At 34.3% G+C, this 22,615-nt stretch overlaps 3 protein-coding genes across 3 annotated transcripts; all 3 read right to left on the bottom strand.

Annotated features, from left to right (window-relative positions):
• Positions 1-5,236: 5,236 nt before the first annotated feature.
• On the bottom strand, positions 5,237-10,538 carry LOC141596094 (COBRA-like protein 1). The gene is made up of 6 exons (XM_074416120.1): positions 10,277-10,538; positions 8,235-8,314; positions 7,492-7,948; positions 7,010-7,169; positions 6,624-6,910; positions 5,237-5,764 (listed from the first exon to the last, which is right to left on the bottom strand). The coding sequence occupies exons 1-6, from the start codon at positions 10,347-10,349 to the stop codon at positions 5,472-5,474; spliced, it is 1,350 nt and encodes a 449-aa protein (XP_074272221.1). The 5' UTR covers positions 10,350-10,538; the 3' UTR covers positions 5,237-5,471.
• A 2,350-nt stretch (positions 10,539-12,888) lies between these two features.
• LOC141596096 (transcription factor bHLH162-like) lies at positions 12,889-14,392 on the bottom strand. Its single transcript, XM_074416123.1, has 3 exons — positions 14,131-14,392; positions 13,412-13,738; positions 12,889-13,072 (listed from the first exon to the last, which is right to left on the bottom strand). Exons 1-3 carry the CDS (start codon positions 14,272-14,274, stop codon positions 13,013-13,015), a joined length of 531 nt encoding a protein of 176 aa, XP_074272224.1. The 5' UTR covers positions 14,275-14,392; the 3' UTR covers positions 12,889-13,012.
• A 1,895-nt stretch (positions 14,393-16,287) lies between these two features.
• Positions 16,288-22,326, bottom strand: LOC141596095 (transcription factor bHLH162-like). Its single transcript, XM_074416122.1, has 5 exons — positions 22,046-22,326; positions 21,313-21,639; positions 20,947-20,984; positions 18,885-19,407; positions 16,288-16,626 (listed from the first exon to the last, which is right to left on the bottom strand). Exons 1-4 carry the CDS (start codon positions 22,184-22,186, stop codon positions 19,332-19,334), a joined length of 582 nt encoding a protein of 193 aa, XP_074272223.1. The 5' UTR covers positions 22,187-22,326; the 3' UTR covers positions 16,288-16,626; positions 18,885-19,331.
• Positions 22,327-22,615: the final 289 nt, after the last annotated feature.

The raw sequence follows: 22,615 nt of genomic DNA, 5'->3' as shown, positions 1-22,615 counted from the left end.
AACTGTTGTCTTTAACTTTTGACTTTTTTTTCCTCTTCAATGGATGTCTATGGGTTGATTAATTGATTATCTTGTACTAATGGCCTATCTCAATAGGTAATTTGGTTTAATTTAGTTTTGCTGCGATTTGGTTCAGACAAGTCGAAACCTAAACCCAACCAAGTTCAATTGACAATCTTGTTAATGAACAAGATCAAATTAGATTTTAATTAGGATTGAAGGCAGAAATATAAATTCCTTCATTTTCCTCCTTTTTAAATGCAATTCATTTACTCTGTATGTGTTATTGTTGTTTGGACAAAATAATTTTTATCAGTCGCTCTCTTTTCTCCCTTTTTCTTATAATCCCTCGATCAAAATATATTCCGCGGAAGTTTATGGCACAACATACCATCTTTATTAAGACATATATAAAAAACAATTGATCGGAGTTCAGCATCTACTTGATTTTTTGTCAAGATTTTTTTTTTTCATATGATATTAAAATCTGCTGATCTTAAGGTCTTATGTTCGAATCCTGAAACCTAATAATTCTCTCACATGCTAGCGTATGAAGAGATGGTCTTCTCACAACCTCTTCTATAGTTGCACTATTACCATCCTTGATATATAGAGGGAGTAGTGTAAACATCAAGGGAAGTTCTACTAGGCACAATGTAATGAAATTAAGTTTGATTGTAATGAAATTAAGCTCTACTAGCAAGTGATATTCTTTAACTAGGAGGTTGAGGAGTTTGATTGTTATGTTATGTACTTATGTGTGACTTTCACTTTCTTGCATCTCTTATGGTTGACCAAAACGTACGACACAATGTAATGAAATTAAGTTTGCATGTGCACTTATTTAATCACTACACCATATTAATTGGCTCGGGTGATTGATTCGGCATCTACGATTATTGGTTTTAATCAAATTGTTCTTTTATAGGATGAGTTTCTAAATTGATAATGTGATTATATATTAATAGTGGCCTAGTCAAGCTTTAGATTTTAAGCTCAGATTATGAATATCATTCATATTTACCAGCTTAAGCTACTTGTCATCTGTTCATATACTGTTTATTCAAAGTAAGTAATGTCAACGATTATCTTAAGTTTTCATGCGATGATGAAATTAATAATACATTTATGTCTACAATTTGTCAAGTACGACAAATTGCTCTGGGTCAAAACAATGTTCGAATCATAAAAAATATTACATTATTAATATACTTTGTTTGATTTTTAGAAACTCACATTTGGTCAATTATGATATTATTAATATTATGGCTACACCCAATCAAACTTTATAGTGGAAATAAACGGTCAAGCAATAAAATACTTCGTAACAACTAAAAACGAAAATGGAAGAATTCATAAAATAGAAGGCTTCAAAAAATTTAACATTATTTTTATCCCTTTGACTTGAACTTCGTAGAGGTTGAGAGGCCATTATAAATTTATTATTGTATAATGAAGATTGAAATTGATTACACTACAAGACTTGGTTATTTTTTTTTTTTTTTAGAAAAAAAACTATATTTAGTTGCACAATTGCTTCTTTGGTCAATCATTTCGCTTCAACTCGGACGGTATAACTAACTAATATACTCCGTATCGAGTATAGATTGATTATAAATCAAGTCTTACAATTTTGTAAACAATAATCATATTAATATGAAGGATCAAGGATGATGCAACATATATTTGCTAATGTCAACTTAATATTTCTTTAATTGATACTACTTCGTATTATGGAGTATGTAATTTGTGAATATGTTTCTTGCGACCCTGTATACGAATAAATGCATATACCACAAATTACAAAATTAGTGGTTTTGGTGTGATGGTTGTTGACCTCATCAGGGCCGGTCCTAAACATATTAAGGCCCTAGGCAAAATTATAAAATGGGGCCCCGATTTTGTAAAAATACTAGTACTAATCAAATTCAATAAACGAAATAACAAACACAATTTTTTTTTTTTTTGAAGAATACTAATTTTTTTTCCCCGAATTTAAAATATGAGATTGATTTTTGAAGAACTCTAAAAAATTTAGAAGAAAAAATGATTTTGAATTTGAACGAGGTACCTGATCATTCAACCTTTTAATCGTCAAAAAAATTGCAAAACTTCAAATTATGCTATGAAGAATAGAACACAAGACCTCATATAACTTGGTAAGATGCAAAACCACTGGACCACTTCCCTTATTCTGCTTTTTATATGTAGTAAATTATACAAGTATTTGACAAAAACCTCAAGCTATAGCCTATATAGCGGACTTCTAATTCGGTTCTCATGGGCCCCTTCTAGACTTGGGCCCTTGTCACTTGACCCAGCAAACACCCTATGAGCCGGCCCTGGACCTCATTCCTAAATCATGAAGCTAATATTCGATCCCTGCCTATGAAAATTGAACAAAGTTCTTGACCAACTGTATGTTTACTTCTTTCTGAATCCTTCCATTTTCTATTACTGAATCTGAACAAATTATATTTTCTCTATATTTAGGCTTAGAACCGATCTGATTCTGATGCTCAAACTTAACCTTGATCTAGGAATAAAGTCAGCCTTACTATATAAGTAGACTGAAACAAAGCCTCCTAGATCATCGATATAGTCATACCATTGACATTTGAATTTTGAATTATAATGTATAAAATCTTTGATAGAGTCTCGCATAATGTTTACATACTTCAAATAATAAATCCTTAATACTTCTTCTACAAAAGATAATTTCATTTTTGCAATAAAAAAAAAATAATCAAAACAAGAACTTGATATCTTCTTCATGTTTTCTGTTTACTAAAAGTCTACCTACACAACATACTTATTGACTTAGTATAAGGTCACACGTTATTAAGATTATTATGAATATTAAGGTGTCATTTAATTTGATTCAAAAATTGCTATGAACTCGAAATCAGGAATCAAATTAGAATGATATGTATTGGGTTAAAATTTTGATTCCCTTTTAACAATGTGTTTCTTCAATTTTGGAATTCGAAATAGGATTTTGTTTTTATACGATGTATTTACTTTTACATTATTGTAAGATATTCGTAGTTCATTCAAAATTATCATCTTATATTCAAAATTTGTAAACCAAACATCCTTTAAATTATATTTTTACAATAATTTATTTCGTGTTTGAATGACTTTACCCTATATTGTGGTAAACCATTATCAATTCAATCATAACTAGTTTTAAACCCGTGAAAATTGTACGGGTATGTATTAAATCGATATGAATATTTTTTTATGAATATTTAAATTTGCATTTCTATTATAATAATTGGGCAATAGGTGCCATTCCGTGATGTACATGATTAATGTGTAATAGATTATGTTAACATTAACAATCTGAATTAACAAATTTTAACATGAACAATTAACAATCTGAATTATCAAATCAACAAATAAATGCAATTGCACACCAACGGGGCCACCGTATTCTGAATTTTCGAAAAAAAAAAAATGCTGCAAATTATGACGTGGAAGCACACAATTGCAGTATTGTTTTCTGAATTAATAAAGATAAGATTTGCGTAATGGAGCTAGAAGCGCTCGCTTAGCAAGCGGATAGAAATTTCAAAGTTTTAGTAAAAAATTTCAAACTTTTTATGAGTTTCTCTAATATTATAAGCCATTCGCCCCTACCGCAGTTTTTCACTCCCGACGAGTTTAAATTCTTGCTTTCTCCTGTTACTAGATTTGCCATTTTTCTTGTAGGCCTGTTCTTTTCGGTTTAATTTTAGCTTACTTTACTTCAACTCAGCTTATTTCAGCTCTATTTATCTCTGCAAATTTCAATTCAATTCAGCCTCTTCCAGTACAGTTCAGTTCCATTAAAAAAAAAAAAAAAAAACGGCCGTAGAGATCATGAATAGAGTAATAAGTCAAGCTAAGGTGCTAAGCATACTATTCAAGCAAATAGGGAAACGCCGTATACGTTAATTAATTAACGAATTTAAAATTGTTTAAAAGTAGCTTTCTAGTTTCTTCATTTACGCCCTAATTTTAATACTATAAATGTAGGGCAACCTCCATTATAAAGTAAAGAATTAATATAACAAATGATGCTTAATATTAATGGATATCCAAGAATAGAAATTTTAAGTTGAATCGTTCAACAATTGCCAAATTTCTATATGAAAGTTGTTAAATTGTTATCGTATGAGCATAAATAATGCCTTATTTGTCATGGAATGCTATGGTTAGGTAGGAGATGACATTAATATAATTAAGATTATCTTGTAGTAATTAAGTTCATTGTTAGATGGTCAAATTAATAGTTGGCTTTTAGATAGTACGATACTTAAGTGAACGATCATCCCTCAGTAGTGGAGTCAGGATTTGAATGGGGAGGGAGGGGGGATTGGTTACAATATAAGATTCACTTAGAAAAAAAATGGAAAATTTAATTAAGAATTCCGAACCAGCCTTCCCCTCAGCTCCACCACTGCGGTCACATGTTTAATGACGACTAAGGATCTCATACCATATGTTTTAAAAATTAAACAAACTTTTGTATAAGACTGTCTCCTTATGAAATCTAGATCTAGTTATTAATATAATTGAATGCGAATCATAAATATTAATGGGTAGTTGGGATGCTCGCTCTTATATTAAACTCAATCGTTCTATAATATACGAGGGACCGAAAATACTCTCTTTTAGTTAAGTAGTAGTAACAAGACTTTATAAGAAAGCAAAAAAAAAAAAAAATTCAATCGTTTTTAGTGTAATTTTTGCTTACTAGCTAAAAAGTGTGTCATAACTTTTTTATGAGACGGTTTTACGTAAGAAATTGTGATATGTGCAATATGTGATATTCTCGACGAAGGGCAACCTTGTCGTAACATTGTTGTGTCACGGTAAGGTCCCTTGCAATAACTAATTGAGCCTGCTTATAAGCTCAAACAGTAAATGGGTCACATATGTTAATTATCGTTCCATAGTCCGTCCATTCATTTCATTTTCATACTACATTTCTTCAAAACATGCGAAGGTAGTTTTGAACAAACGTATGCAAATGAAGTGAACGGAAATAATACTTCTATTTTTTCCTAAGTCTCACGAAAATCTTTCAATGTCTAAATATTCACAGGAATCGGAAACATAGTGAGCACATCAAATTACTCCTAAATAGAAAACAACACATTCTTGCACAAAATCGTCGCCTGCTAATTATATGTTTCAATCAAATTTGGGCGACTCCATTGAAGGCTCGAACCATGGCAAGAAGAGGCAAGTATAAATTAGGCAAATTAGCATTAAGTTCTTGAATAGGGAATTCATTAGTCATTACATCTAAGAGCAAAATGGCAATGATTTCACCAACCCAATCATTAGACAAACAACAAACATGCTCACATCGCTTTCGAGGAAGTCTTCATTAGGCTCGTCTAGCGGTCTTCACGGCCAAATAATCGAGTTAAACCGTTAGTTTTATGTACTAGCAAGAAATGTCGAAGCTCTCAACAGTCTCAAGCATGTACAAATACCAATGTCAAGGCTAATACTAGTGTCGAGGATATAGTTAGCAGGGAAAATTTCAGCCGAGAGCTTATGTTTGGAAGCCATGGGTACTGATCTGGAGGAGGCATGACACAGTTATCGCCATTGAAGTAAATCCTTCGAGGAAAAGCCCAACCCTTTTCGAATGTAAACGTGGACATGTCTTTTCGGAAGAGTAACTCGGACTGGACGTTGCCATATGGTCCCGCTTGCATAAGCAGGTCGTTGTAGAACTTGACTCCCCACAACATGGCTGTATCATCTGTGGAAAAATTGGAAATAGTGACAAGTTGCGCATTAGAAGTAGCTAGCAATTGGACTCGATTTTTAGAAAAGAACCTCGATGTTTCTCAACGCAGAGGGAAGACTACAGTCTACAATCTACATGTATTCAAACTCTCAAAAAATTGGATAATGATGTTTTGCATCATTATCGGTGGGAATGGAGTCAATGGACCAAATGGTAATCGACTAAAATCCGACTTGACACAACAACAACAACAACAGAGCCTTAATCCCAAAATGATTTGGGGTCGGCTGACATGAATCATCCTTTAGAACCGTCCATGGGTGAACGCACACCTCAAAATGCGAATAGAAAAGGGAAAATCCGACTTGACCTAGTATAAATTTTTTGATCCAAACTCGAGGTCTTAGATCCTGAATTTCATTATCAGGAAAACAAAAACCAAGAGTATTATTGCTCTATCAATCTATCAATACCCAAAAGACGAAGGTAGAGCAATTCATGGGTCAACCCGCGTAATGACCTGACTCATCCGACCCACAAAAAAAGCGCACAATGCATTTTTTAAAAATTTACAATGGTCTTACGTGCCAAGCTGTCTAAAACCGCTAACCTACTTGTTTGAGGGCGAACAATTCACGTTGAGCTTAGTTAATTGGTCGACCAAGCATGCATTTGATCACCTATTCACCTCTACTTTAAACCAACCTAATCCGAATTCGCAACAATAAACGGATTTATAGGCAACACATTTGGGTCAAATTGAGTTTCATAATGGGTCTTGGTTTGGGTTATGTAAAATAAATATGTGGGTCGGTTTCAGAGTTTAGACTTTAGAATTTAAGATTTGGATAGAAATGACAAATGGACTTACTTATACTTGAGTAAGGAGTCAATGGCTCGGAGTTGAAGCTGAAACTCTCAGTCAAGTTATCGAAGTTAGGATGTTGCACAACCAGGTTCCAATCTGTGTAGTTCATCCTGTAGTTGAAGTTTGTAATTGTAACTTTTACGCGCCAATATCCCTTGTAGTTGATTTTAACATGCCAGTGAATCCGGACTGGGCACATATGATTTGTGCACCGAACTAAAGGTGGCAAGTAGCTGTTTTTGTTTAAATTTGATCCGGAAACAACTGATGCCAAATACGGCGACTCGGGGCTGAGAAATGACAGAGGAATAACAAAATATCAGGGTAACTGTAAAGAGGAATAACGATAACTCTTAATCGGAAAGAATCGCATAGAATTAAGAGCTTACTCGACACAACTTCCAGGTTGAGTTACGTTGTTTTGGCATCCACAACTGCATGTAGGGCAAGGTATAACGGTATCATTGTAGAAAGATGAAAGTGAGACACAGCATGTGGGTGTTTTCTGAGAGAGGAACTGGGAATAAATGCATGTCACGTTCCACGTCACTGTCACGAGAAAGAAAGGCAAACTCATTAGATACACTTAAAGGAACGTTAAACATAAACAAAAAGGCCTTCCGTTTTTTACTTTACTCGAAAATAAAATCAGTAATCTCATCTTCCAGGAATACATCACATATTCAATCATTCTGGAAGCCACGGAATAGTGTCTCTAGGTTATCATGTTGAAATTTGAAAAGTAGACATTAAAATTTGTACACAAGTCAAAAACGTATTACGACTAAGTGTATAATTCAAGTGGTTATTTTAAGCTTATACATTGAAGGATCATTGTTGAACGGTAAGCATTAAATCTCAGGTCACTTACTCGCAGCTTGGGTCTTTCTTCTCCCATCTTTGCTAATAAATTGACTCGGCTTAACAATCTTCCCTGGTCCACAGGTGTAACCAGGGCCAGGTGCATTGAGGGTGAAGTTCCTCGGCACTTTAACTGTTTTATTGGTCGTGCCTGATTGACCAACACTAATCTGAAATGAGCTGATCGAAGTGGCGGGATCTTGAACCCATGAACTGATCACTCCTCCCCGACAGCAATTTGTAACTTGCTGGTTGTAAGGGGTGCCAGGCAACAAATCTACAACTGTTGGTGTCTTCTTACAGCAATGTGGAATGTTGCCTTTGAATTTTGAACAGTCCCCTTGCTCAGTTGTTTGACTTCCAACGATGTTCCAAATAATTTCCTTTTTTGCCCATGTCCATCCTAGTTGCCAACCGGGTGCTTGAATATGACGGTATTTTTGAAAATTGAAGATAGTTACTGTCGCCTGGTATCCCAACAAACAGTAGAATAACAGTTAAGAAACAAAACATAATACTTGTCCATCCAGACAGTGCATACTCTCGTGTAAATCCAAATTATCATTAACAAGAATTCAACTTAGTAAACCAATGCGCAGTATTACATTCTCAGGATGTATGCATTGATACACCACTTTCTTAATAAACGTAAAAATGTGTTTTTGCTTATGATTCTTCAGCTTTTAAATCTTGTAACTGCGATGATCTGTCTGTGTCACGTGATAAACATCACTGACGGAAAAAGGTACTCACAGTATAACCGTCACCAGTCCAGCTTGTGATATCCCACTTGATAGTAATATTTCCATAGGGATCGAGAGGATCATAGGCATCTGACAAAAATCAAACAGAAAAAATAAAGCTTAATCCTTGAGGCATCGTGTCTATTGCATTAGAGAATGGGCGGAGCAGTTTGTACACAACTTCATGAAGTTTGCAATATGAAATGTAAATCAAACAACAAACTGCCATCAGCCACATTTCAGAAATTTGTGTAGGTTTCTCGAGTATTCATGATTTATTCATTTACAGTTGAAGTAGCAGACTTGCATCCTATATTTTACACACCGGACAACCAACTTTGTATTTCTAATACAGCCTTTTGCTGAGAGTAACTCGAATAGAACACATCAATATGAACTCGGTGATGTTACAACTTACAACCTCTACATGGACCCTAATAAAAGGTACTCCGTATTTCCAAAGAACTAAAACATTAAGACAGCATTAAAAATCTGCTACACTTTAACGTGACACGTGGGAGATTTAAGGTCCTGGGTTAATTTCTACCTTAAGACGTAACAAACAAGCTCAGACATCTTAAAAACTCAACCCTGTCTCGCACAGTCGCACCAAAGTTTTCATCCCCTCAGGACATAATAATCAGCTGCCAGAACAGATTCAGAAGCCTTTCGTAGTTGCATCCAAACTCCTAAGTCCCTAATTCTAGTGTCCACAACAGTAGCATACATGATTACAACAACAAAATTACAAAATTACTGCATTATCAGTAAAGGCTCCTACAAATTGTGAGGTCGACAGTCAGTGTACAAACTAACACGAGTGGTTGTTTCCGGTGACCAATAACAAAAATTGCATCCGAAATTCTTCAAGTGAATGAAATTCTTCAAGTGAATGCTACTTCACTATAAAAAGAATGACAGCCAGCTATGAAATTTATTTAACTTTATTCCATCCTATTCTATAAGCAAAGAAGCGCAACTACTTTAGTAAGCACCAAGTTACGACAATCATGCATATGTTACTCAGACTCGTGTAGAACTCATCCATGAAAAATCCTCTTTTTTGTCTGAAATTGAAGGCTTCATGAGTCACACCAACGTCTACGCAATATAATATGAAGAGTATGAGTAACATAGATCGAAACCAACTCCGTAAAAATAACTTCTTCTACAACATTGTCATACAAATGTCATGCCCCATAAATTAAGCACAACCTTAATTATAACTCAAGTAAGATTACAGTTTCAGCCTCAAAAAATGCACTTTTTATGTGACAAGGAAACCAAAGAACAAACTTTCCCTCTTAATCTAAAACTTTTACCCATTTCCAGAAAAATTCTACCAACATGCAATACATTATGTAAAATTTAAGTTTTTTTTTTAATTAAAAAAGGCTCAATTCTTAACCTAGAAGTTATAATTAACATCACATTACACACAAAATAAAAGCAATTCAAATACTTGTGCAAAGTGGCCTTACACAAGTATATTGTAAAGCGGATTATTTAATAACTAATTCGTGTAAAATCGTCTTACACAAAACTAAAAATATATAAATTGCAGAAACCCACAATTTTACTGACAACAATTTTACTGACAGTTCTTAGCATTATCAAATTAAATTAAAATAATAAAATAAAATACTCCCTCCGTCCCGGTCATTTGTTGTCTTTTTCGTTTTGGGTGTCTCAGTCATTTGTTGTCCTTTCTATTTTAAGAATGCATTTGATGAACAATTTGCTCATTCACGCTCAATTTGATCCACATGTGAGTTAGTAATTGGCTATCTCCTCTTTTCTTGGTCTTTGTGCCAAAACAAAAGGACAACAAATGACCGGAACGGAGTGAGAAATGAGAATGTTGGAATGTTCTAAATGTAGTACTAAAAATGTTATAATCAATCAACTTTGAACCATAATTATTCCAAAAATGACATGAACAATCAATAATAACACTTTAATTAAGAAAAAAAACACCAAAGTTAGAAACTTTATTAACCTATAATTATCAAAATTATGAACAAAAATGAAGAGGGTAAATGTAAGTTTTACCTGTAGTAGTGGTAAAAGAGGAGATGACCCAGAAGAGAGTAATGGTGAAAATGGTGTTTGACCCGAAACCCATTTGGTATAACCCGGAAAGGCAAATGGGTTTTTGGGTAGAGAGATTAGGGATTCAAGTTTGGGAAGATTGAGGAGAAAATTGCAGAGGAATTGAGAGAAAAAAGTGGCAAAAAAAGTAGTGCGGTTTTGGAGTTTGGACTTTGAAGTTGGACTTCGAGTAGTTTCATTGTTGTGTTGTCATGTGACAAGTCATCTTTGTTTAATTAGAAAAAAAAATGGATTAGTGGGAGGGTATTATTAATAATCTTGTTTAAGTAATTAAAATATTGTAATTCCTAGATTAAAAAAACTCGTTTTTGTTTTTCGAGGTAAAGTCGATAGTGGACCTACTTGAGAATAGCTGGTCGTCCTTAAAACGATCATATCCGTTTTAACTTTTGAGTGTAAAATAGGTTAAATTCTACCGTATATAGTGGATGAGATAAGAGTTTGTCATCTCTTGGGCTTCTGCATTTTGTATCATCCATTTATTTGACACATTTTATTGTTCGAGAATTTGGACTTCCAATAGACAGTAGTTTTATTGTTGTGTGACTTGTGTCTTGTCATGTGTGACATGTAATGTTAGTTTAATTAGGAAAAATAAAAGGTTGGAAAGGTTGGATGAGTAGGAAGGCAATTGTTATTTGTTTAATTAAAATAAATATTGTTAAAATTAAACTAAAATTGCTTTCTTGGTTATTTATTGTAAAAATACTCGCTTTCATTTTTCGAGGTAAGTGAATAGTGGACGTATTTGGGAACTGTATGTATCCTCTTCTTTTGTTGGTGGATTGTTTTCGGGTTTGTTGATTTTATATTAGGTGCTCATCTATTAAAAAAAAGTTATTTATGTACTCGAAATCAAGCTAAAGGAAGTCCCAGCTTCAAAGATGACAATGAAATTGTTAACAAGAGACAAGAAGTACCCAGGTACCATTAAGAGAATCATGAATTTGACTTCGAAATGAATTTTATGGTCCTGTATTTTTAATAAATATTCGTTACCCCTTGATATGTGTCGCTTTCCTAATCAAAAGATAGGAGATCACCCTTTCTCCCCGAAGTTATGATATTGAGGTACGCAAGCATATCTTATTTAAAAAGACGTTTTTTTTTCACCCGTAGAAACTCAACGAATAATAAAACCTAATTGAGCAGGCCGCCAACCTCGCCCCAATCACCGAGGAGACTGTAATTGAAGATTTTGCCATGCCAATCAAGTAAAAAGAAAGTGGAGAAAAGAGCTATTGTTTGCTTCTGTAGCGATTTTTTCAAGATAAAGCATACGATAGCAAGTGATATACAATTATACAAGCCCTTTATTGTAATAACGTAAAATCCCGTGAATTAGTGTTTTGTTATGTGGATCTATGACTTTTTTTTTTTGGTGCGAAAGAGGGGCAAAGCCCCGAAAATTAACTACGAGCTATTACATGAGGAATAGCTACCCCAAAAACGTCTTCCCTAAGAATGGGGCTTAACTCACTAGTAGGAGAATCTAAATGTGTAATTAAAGTACTAGAATTGACTCCTTTATTAGCAAGGGAATCAGCAGCTCTGTTAGCTTCTCTATGAGAATGGATCTATGAGTCTGTGAGAAGCCTATAACACACGTGTCAAGATCTTCTCCATTTCCTGAAAGAAATGGATGATCCATTTCCTTTTAACGCTCCAGATTGTATTATGGCATCCTTCAACGGCTCTAAGTTTATGCATGAAAATAAAGAGATAGTAAATATAGAATAGCAATAATTATTATATAACTCTTGGAGGAGAAATGAAAAGAAAAGAACTTGAGAGAATCCTTTTGCATACCAGGTATACAAGAGTCCAGACTCAAGACGTTCTTATACGACAATTTAATGCCTAGACGGGGCAAACGGGTCACCACGGTCGGGTTCAGGTCAGGTCAACTTCGAGTTTGCTGATTTTGGGTCGGGTTAAGTTCAGGTCATTTCCGGGTCAACTATTATCAAATTATTCATGGATAATAATCGGTTTGCAACAATAAACATTCATGTCGTGTTATAGTGAGTCGGGTTAATTCGGATTTTGGGCCAAACTCGGATTTTGAGTTCGGATCGGTTCAATTTTGCCAGATCGAACCTTTACCAATATAAATCCCTTAAAATGCAAACACGGTATATATAAATCTTTACCATCGAAGCTCAAAAGAATGATGTGATTTGGGGTAGTGATTTGGGCCATTTTGTAAAACTATTTGATTAAAAGTAGAAGATGGTTGAGAAATTGGGCCATCTTGTAAAGCAATATGAAACTCAACTTACAAATCTATATGGAGTCGAGATTAAACCACGATATCCAAACTTAAAAAGATGGTGAAAATAATTGATGAAATTAAGTCTAAACAGAAGTGGACCATCATAAAGTTTACGTGCATGTCATTTTGTCGTGTATGATCCAATAAAGCTGGAAATACAATTATTTGATCAAATAATTGTATAAAATTTAGTTTTAATTGTGTTCATATAGTGATTGAATAGAAAATACTTTAGATAAATATACATGGTAAGCGTGCATCTATACCTATTTGTTCGTTTTAAAAGGAAAATAAAATTTAAGAACTTATAAAGTTTACAAATTACACCAACAATTGTATTATAACCGGTGCCATAGATTATGAAATAAGTAAAATCAAAAGAGCATGCGCATAATTTTCTATCAAGGGGAATACATATTCAACCTTTCGTTAATTTGCGCAATATTTGAACCTTCTCCAATCTACAAAATGGAAAAAAATAATGTTCAAACATATAGATAACTCGTGGATAAATATAAATTGAAAATATTAAAGATAGCGAACCAGTAATGTAAATTATTAAATTGACATGGTGCAATCCAATTTGTCAATAAAATTTGAAATAGAAAAATGTTTCAATTTCTTTGAAAAATAATAAAAATTGACATGGTGCAAATGTGCAATCCGATATTTTCAATTTTTTGCACAAGTATAAAGAATGACTTGCATTAGGAATATTTTGAAAATTGTCGCAATTTCTTTTTCAGGATTAGAAAATAGCTAGTCGAAACATAAAAAAATCACGATATGATATAACGTACCTTTGCATTGATGTTATGAAAAACCATATTGTTATCAACCGAATAACTTGCATTAAGAACCTCGGCATGTTCTTCATGGAGAATACGGATGAATTGGGTGAAAACAATTTGACAATCCGACCCGGTTATGAAAACCACTTGTAATTCACTTCCATTTTCGTGTACATCAATTTTAACCCGTGATTTTAACATATTGTTATGCACATTATTATTAGCATTACTATGTAATGCACTTTCCTTGGTTTTCTTCAAATTCTCGACATCCTCTTGCAATTTCTTGATGTAGTTTGTTGCTTGGTCGATTTGATCCGGTAATGACTTCGGTCCCTAGCCAACATTAAAAACATATCGTCACAACAATAACAAGACCTTAGTCGCAAAATAATTGGAGTGACATAACAAAAACCACGAAAATTTCTAAGAAAAACATTTTATGTTTCAAAAAATATATGCTTTTAGAGGAGATAATAACGAATCTTGAAAATAATAATAAGAGGATTAATATTAAGGTTTTAAATAATGATCTTAAATTTGAAACTAATCACTCAATCATTAAACCAGACAGCTGGGGCCAGTTTCCCTCATAGCATAACTTAGGTATGTACTTGGTGATTATCTCAAAATAAATCGTTCTCATACAAATTTATCGCTCTTTAGCGATCAAGATATTAAAAATCGAAGAAGTAAATGGAGTCGAAAACTCAAGAAGATGTATAAACCTTTGATGAAGATGAAGCATTATTATTGGAAGAAGTGACAAGGGAATTGAGTTGAGAGTAAAGATCTTTCATTTGAATTCTTCTATTTTTCTCAATAATTTTCCTTGCCACTTTAGAAGAAGGTTTTGAGGAGTTCTCCTCCATAATTCTATAAAATTACTAAAAAATTCTACAAGTTTTTGAATTTTAATTTTAGTTGTAGTAGAGTACAAATGAATTCAAAAACATAGTTCATGGGAGAAGAATGTACTACTAATAATAATAATACATGCATGTAGGCCTCTTTTTATCCTAGGCCAGCCAGATATGTTAGTGACATATTTATCAATTGGGTAACATTTAGTGCTTATTGACGTACTGTATAGAGAGTCTGGATATCCTGTCCTATTTTAATGTTCATCTTATATTTTACTCTCGGTTTCATCTAACACAGAAGCATTAAACATGAAAAAAAAACATACAAATATCACAAGAGGTTGATATGTCACAAGATTAAGATAGCGAAACATAAATTAAGACTCGAAAATGGAACAGATAATCCACTATTCTGTTCGGAGCCTACTATGGTTGGCCTCCTCTTTGGTGACATTTGACCTATTCTTCATGATTTATAAACGCATGATATATGCTAAATTAACTTTTAGGACATCTAATACGTACACCCATGTGGTCCGTATGGGTAGGGTTGTGCAAATGTTTATACATTCCGGCAATGCAACGGGACAAGATGGATATGTCGTTACCGGATTGGTCTCTGGAATTGGATTATGATAATGGATTAAGGTTAGGGTTGGACTAACCATTATTTACATCATCGATTTATTTTATGTATAAAAATCCTATTTTAACATGTTAAGTTTTGACAAGATTTATACCCGGTAGGTAATATGATCTTTGGTCCTGATTGGTTTGATTTCGGGTAGATGAACAATCCTACCGGTAAATGGTGATCAAGGGGTGAGGAATAAGGTAAGGGTCAGGACATTGACAATACATTATTTGAAAAGTTAAATACCAAAAATTTCAACTTAAATACAACAATATATACAAAATATGAGTATGTTTCTTATAAAACCGTTCTATAATAAATTAATAAGATATTGTAGAACCCATCCACAAACTACCTTGATGCAATCACCAAAACATGGTTAATAGTGAAGTTATTTTGATGAGATTGATTAAGTAAAATACCACAAGCGTTTACAATGATGATTGTGTTAAAACTTTAGAATTAGTGACGAAATAAATCCGACTTCCGGTAAAAGATTATTCTTCTTGAGAATGACATGGTGATTTGTACAATAGGTTCTGTTCATTTCGGCTGAAATAACTGAACTGAAATAATTGAACCGAATAGAGTTGAGCTGAACTTAATGGTGCTGAAGTAACGATTTATGAGTTGAACTGAATTGAAATTAAGCAGAGAAAAGAAGGAGAAAAAGGAACATACATCGGAGCTATTACCTCCAACTTTTTTGTTTTTGAGCATATATCTATATTTTTTGAGCTTATTTTCACAAACTTTATTTGTTTTTGAGTATATGTATGTTTTTTTTGAGCTTATTAAATTTTATAAGTTAGATTTTAATTTTTTTCCGTCAAAACTCAAATTTTACTAAACTTATATGTAATGTTTTTGAGTATTTTTGCAATTACTCCAACCTTTATCAACCTACCAAAGTAACAAAAACTACACAAATTGTTCTATAAGACTATCTTATAATATAAGACCAACCCATAATCCAAAAGTCCAAACAATCAACTCATAACTCACCTTTTTAATTAAATAACCAAAAGCCCAAAAAAAAATAAGTTAATAAACTTATAAAAAAAATATTTTATTTTGATAACCTAAAGTTTTATATTAATAACTTGTATATTTAAATATGTTAGTTTTTATCATAAAATGTCGTCTTGTTAAAATATAAATTAAATTAAGTATTATCTTTGGGCTTCTCTCCTTTTGGGCCAGTCTTATGCTATAAGACGGTCCTATAAGAGAGTTGCTGCAAAAACTAATACAAATAACCGGCCCAAAATTATAAGCCCAACTTAAATGTAGCTTTAATACTTGGTCACCAGCCCCAAATAACTGGCTCGCAAGAGTAAGGCTCTTAAAATCAAAAGGTACCGGGCCTAACATTACTCTTTCCGTTCTTCTTGTCGAGAGACATTTTTTTTTTTGAGAAAAGATCATTATCATTAATAAATGGTCTTACGACATCTACAACATATGCCAAGCTCAATCGGATACAAATCGATTACAAATTTACAACCATAGGTTATAAATTCTTGTTCCAAGAATGAAACACTGCAACAGAGTCTCTATCATCGATTCGCCACAAAAGGCTTTCATCCATAAGAGGGTCTCCGAATCTTCCTTGACGAGTATCCATTTCTTCTAACGTGATTGATTGTAGCCATGAATCGGACAAAATATGTAAAACCATATAACGATCTATAACAACGCTGATCTTCTGCTGACTTATTAGAAAACTGCAAACGAACCAGAAAACGAAAGCTCTCAAATTGAGAGAAGGACACCACCGATAGACGGGGACAGAGCCCTCAGAAAGAGAGACGAAACAAAAACGAAAGCGGAAATTAAACAAAAACATAAAGGAAACAAAGCGGAACACAGAAAAAAAACGGAAGCCACCGCCTCCCTACCAACCCACAACACCGCCAAAACCAAGCACCACCCTGCCATACCACCTCAACAAGCTCGTCCGATAAGACCCGAACAGCCCACATACACCACGCAGACCGAGAGAAACGGGCAGACCCGTACGATCCAGAACCGGGTGTGGGTAGGAAAGGGGAGGAGGGTTAATCGGAAGAGAGGAGACGGGTCGCCAGAGAAAGGTTTTGAGAGACCCCATCCCCCGGCGACATGGTAGGGGATTGATGGGTGGCGGTGGGGGGAAGGAGGAGAACGACGACAGTAAAGGGGGAGGATTTAGGGTTTTGTTTTTTAGAGAGAAGGGGAGAGAAAACTAGAGAGGGCAACTAATTTCAACTTCTTATCGAGAGACATTTTAATCAAAGAAAAGATATACAAATGATTGTGATAAAAAAAATTAATTCATTTTTTATTTCAATTTCACGTTAAACTATTTTACTTCAAAATATCATTTGCTCTCTTTGGATTTCGATCCGATTGTTTGTGACACTAGCTTCACCATTTCTAACCATCAAGCAAAATATGCAATTAGCTAAGCTTCTCGTAATTACCTACTCCCCATATTTCATTGAATAGTTTACATTTGGTCTATTTTATAAGGAGGAAATAAAGCACATGTAAACCATTGACAAGGACGGAGAGAGTACTAATCTGCTATTGTCAAGGTTTATTATGTAAAGTATAAGTTGAATTGAGTGAATTGTATTGATGAATTAACTGATTACAAACATGTGAATATATACTAGCAAATACATTAACAGAAGCCTAAACCTAAGGTAACTAGAAGCTACAATCTAGGATTATATATTAACAAACATTGACTAAAATATAGACATGTGCTAATTATCTTGTTGATGTGCGGGTAGAGGTCGTCGGACCCGATCAAACAAATTCTCAACTAGTAAAGGGTAGTCGAGGTCGAACCACAGGGAGCAAGGGTGATTACTAATTGTCTAAATTCTTGTGCTTAGCTAAGTCGAATAAATTGAGTTTGGATGAGGTTTTAAACTAAACAACTAAACTAAATAAAATAAAATGCAAATTAACAAAAGATGATAAATGAGTAAGAGAGGAATAAAGTTGTAAATCAAGTGAATAAAAGGTCTAGAACTCGGTTCTCCCACAACAATTCGTAATTCCACATCACGATTCCTTAGGCTAATCATAAGGGTAGACAAGCAAGGGGGAGATGGCTCTAATTCGCCTACTAACTCCCTCTCGGGCTCATAATAGGACACTAGAACTACCCACCAACCCCCCTCTCGGGTTCGAAGGTCGGAATCCCTAACCTAATACCCAGCTACCCTAAGAACATGCATTTTCCCAAGGTGGCTTAGTAATGGCTAAGGTCATTAAGCCCTCATCGCTTTCCGGGTCATCCAACTCCTTCTCTCGAAGGTCGAATTCAAACGCTAGTTTAGAGGTACCCTCCCTTGGTTCTCCCTTTCGGTCTCAACCTAGGTTAGCAATAAGGTCAAATATCGGGTACCCGATTCCCGACCTAACCAACTCTCGTTGGTGGACAAGGGTCACAAATCAATATTACCCAAAATTGGCTCCATAAATCAAATCAATCCTCTAAACTACCCTTACCAATCTCCCCCAACAATTAGCCTTTATGTGAATCAATTAATGAAATTACTCATGTTGGGTTAAACCGAGTCCTAGCTAAAGGACTACTCACTAATCATACTAATTAAAACTAAACTAATTAAACTACCCATTAACATTAAAGATGAAATAAAAATAATTAAGATAAGAAAGATTAAAACTTTAAACTATACTAAACTAAACAAATATAACAATAAACTAAACATTACTAATCTAACACAAGACACATTAAAAATCTATACTAAACATGAAATTAAACATGATAAAGTAATAAAGACTTAAACTTTAATTAATCTAATGACTAAACATGAGATAGTTAACACTAATCATACTAGCTACTACTCTAATTATACCACAAAACATGACAAGAGGAGTAAAGATTGAAACTTTAAGTAACTAATTGCATAAATAAGTAAAAATAATAACTTGGGACAAAGTAAAAGGTAGAGAAATGAGTTACCCAAACTTGTAATTAAAGAGGAATGAGATGGTAGATCTTGATACAAATCTTGTAAATTAGAAAGATAACCTACAAATCTAAGCCTAAAAACAAGAAAGATGGAATTTTTAATGTATTTTTGGAGAGCAAACTTAAACTACTCTAAACTATCCTCCTACTTTCGTCTTCTCTGCCCAGCTCTTTGCTTGCGTGCTCTCTGCCCAGAACACCCAAAACAATTGACAAAATGAAGGGCCCCCCTTTCGAAGGCCAACTGCTTCCCTTTTTTGTGCCCTCCGCTTTTTTTTTTTTTGCCTTTTTCTAATCCAATCTCCCAATCCAAATGAGATTCACCAGGAGTTTGGTATTGGCCATTGGGCCATGTTTCATCTAAATAAACAAAAGTCAATGATCCACTAAATGAGACCAACAAAAGTAGTATGTCATGGTTGGCAGCGCACCAATATTTCACACAAGACAAAACAAGCCCATTTGGGTTCTCCATGCCCCGATTGGTTCATTCGGTACTCGCTCCATTTGGTACCTACAATTACAAAAAATAGGAGAGCAATATCAAATCTCGACAAATAATATTAAATGACATTTTCTAAGCTAATCAAGTAATATTCTATACAAGACTAAAATAGGTCGATAAAGTTAACCCGAGTTACTAATTTCGTTCCAATAAGAGAGAAAATGTGGGTCAAAAATACGTAAAATAAAGTGTTATCACTTGTTGATGAGGTTGTTGCACAATGAACGTGGACATTGGGTTGTATATTGTTAACATTCCCGCTCAAGATGGACGGTCGGAGACGAAGACCAATCTTGGAAGATAATTCATAGAATCGAGGCTTATGTAGTGGCTTCGTTAAGGTGTCAGCGAGCTGGTCCGTCCCATTAATGTGATGTATGCGAACTGTTCCTTGACGAACATGTTCCTTGACAAAATGAAAAGCGATGGCAAGATGCTTCATCCTAGAATGGAAAACCGGATTGACGGAGTAAGTGGTGGCGCTGAGATTGTCGCAATAAATCGTTGGAGCTGGGACATTAGTGATACCAAGCTCATGAAGGAGAGAATTGAGCCACAACGATTCGGGTGGTCATATAGCAATGGCAATGGAACGGAACTCGCCGTGGAGGACTGAGATAAGGCGCGCTGCTTTTTAGAGGACCAAGAAATCGGATTGCTACCCAAGTAAACAAGGAACCCAGTCGTTGATACATAGTCTGAAGGGTCACCGCCCCAATCGGCGTCACAATATGCGTGAAGACGGAGTGGGGAGGAACGACTGTAGTGAACACCCAGATGTAAAGTACCATGGAGATAACGCAATAAACGTTTAAGAGCAACGCGGTGTGTATGTGTCGGGTGGGTTAAAAATTGTGCCAGTTTGTTGACCGGAAACGCAATATCGGGTCGGGTCAGAGAAAGGTATTGTAGGCTACCAATGATAGCCCTATAGTCACTATGGTTTTCGACAGATTGTAAAGGTTCGGCAATTAAAGGTGGGTGAGATAGCATAGGGGTAGGGGCGGGTTTGCAGTCTTGGACATTAAATTTATGAAGAAGGTCGGACAAATATTTTGTTTGATTTAAGTGTAACCCGGTGTTAGTAGGTGTGACCTCAATTCCTAAGAAATAAGAAAGAGGTCCTAAATCTTTTAATGAAATTTTTTTTGATAAATGTGAAATAAATTGCAATATGTGGTCTCGATTTGGTCCTGTGACGATAATGTCGTCGACATAAACAAGAACAAACAGTTTAATGTGTGGTTGGTTTAAAATGAACAGTGACGGGTCCGAGATAGAGTTTCGAAAACCGTGACTGACCAGGTGGGTTTTGAGAGAAGTGTACCATGCTCTCGGGGCTTGTTTGAGACCATAGATTGCTTTTTGAAGTTTACACACATAGTCGGGTTTTTCCGGGTCAATAAACCCGGAAAACAAAAATTAAGAACTTATAAAGTTTACAAATTACACCAACAATTGTATTATAACTGGTAACATAGATTATGAAATAAGTAAAATCAAAAGAGCATGCGCATAATTTTCTATCAAGGGGAATACATATTCAACCTTTCGTTAATTTGTGCAATATTTGAACCTTCTCCAATCTACAAAATGGAAAAAAATAATGTTCAAACATATAGATAACTCGCGGATAAATATAAATTGAAAATATTAAAGATAGCGAACCAGTAATGTAAATTATTAAATTGACATGGTGCAATCCAATTTGTCAATAAAATTTGAAATAGAAAAATGTTTCAATTTCTTTGAAAAATAAAAAAATTGACATGGTGCAATCCGATATTTTCAATTTTTTGCACAAGCATAAAGAATGACTTGCATTAGGAATAATTTGAAAATTGTCGCTTTCTTTTTCAGGATTAGAAAATAGCTAGTCGAAACATAAAAAAATCACGATATGATATAACGTACCTTTGCATTGATGTTATGAAAAACCATATTGTTATCAACCGAATAACTTGCATTAAGAACCTCAGCATGTTCTTCATGGAGAATACGGATAAATTGGGTGAAAACAATTTGACAATCCGACCCGGTTATGAAAACCACTTGTAATTCACTTCCATTTTCGTGTACATCAATTTGAACCCGTGATTTTAACATATTGTTATGCACATTATTATTAGCATTACTATGTAATGCACTTTCCTTGATTTTCTTCAAATTCTCGACATCCTCTTGCAATTTCTTGATGTAGTTTGTTGCTTGGTCGATTTGATCCGGTAATGACTTCGGTCCCTAGCCAACATTAAAAACATATCGTCACAACAACAACAACAACAACAACAACAATAACAACAACACCTTATTAGTCGCAAAATAATTGAGGTGACTTTATAAAAAGGCACAAAATTTCTAAAAAAACGTATTGTGTTTCAGATAATATATGCTTTTACAGCAGACAGAAGTTAATCTTGAAAATAAGAATAAGAGGATTAAGGTTTTAAATAATGATCTTAAATTCAAAACTAATCACTCAAACATTAAGCCAGACAGCTGGGGTCAGCCTCCCTCAGAACATAACTTAAGTACTCGATTATCTCAAAATAATTTGTTTCTGATACAAACTTATCGCTCTTTAGCGATCAAGATATTAAAAATCGAAGAAGTAAATGGAGTCGAAAACTCAAGAAGATGTATAAACCTTTGATGAAGATGAAGCATTATTGGAACAAGTGACAAGGGAATTGAGTTGAGAGTAAAGATCTTTCATTTGAATTCTTCTATTTTTCTCAATAATTTTCCTTGCCACTTTAGAGGAAGGTTTTGAGGAGTTCTCCTCCATAATTCTACAAAATTACTAAAAAATTCTACAAGTTTTTGAATTTTAATTTTAGTTGTAGTAGAGTACAAATGAATTCAAAAACATAGTTCATGGGAGAAGAATTGTACTACTACATAATAATACATGCATGTAGGCCTCTTTTTATCCTAGGCCAGCCATATATGTTTGTGACATATTTATCAATTGGGTAACATTTAGTGCTTATTGACGTACTGTTCAGAGAGTTCGGATATCCTGTCCTATTTTGGTGTTCATCTTATGTTTTACTCTCTGTTTCATTTGACACAGAAGCATTAATCGTCAAAAAAAATCACAAGAGGATGATATGTCATAAAATTAAGATGGTGAGACATAAAATAAGACTCGAAAATGAAACAGATAATCCACTATTCTGTTCAGAACCTACTACTCTACTAGGGTTGGCCTCCT

The sequence above is a fragment of the Silene latifolia genome, chromosome 8 (assembly GCF_048544455.1).
Source record: "Silene latifolia isolate original U9 population chromosome 8, ASM4854445v1, whole genome shotgun sequence".
NCBI classification, from domain to species: Eukaryota; Viridiplantae; Streptophyta; class Magnoliopsida; order Caryophyllales; family Caryophyllaceae; genus Silene; species Silene latifolia.
This window is presented reverse-complemented; position numbering and strand designations above follow the sequence as displayed.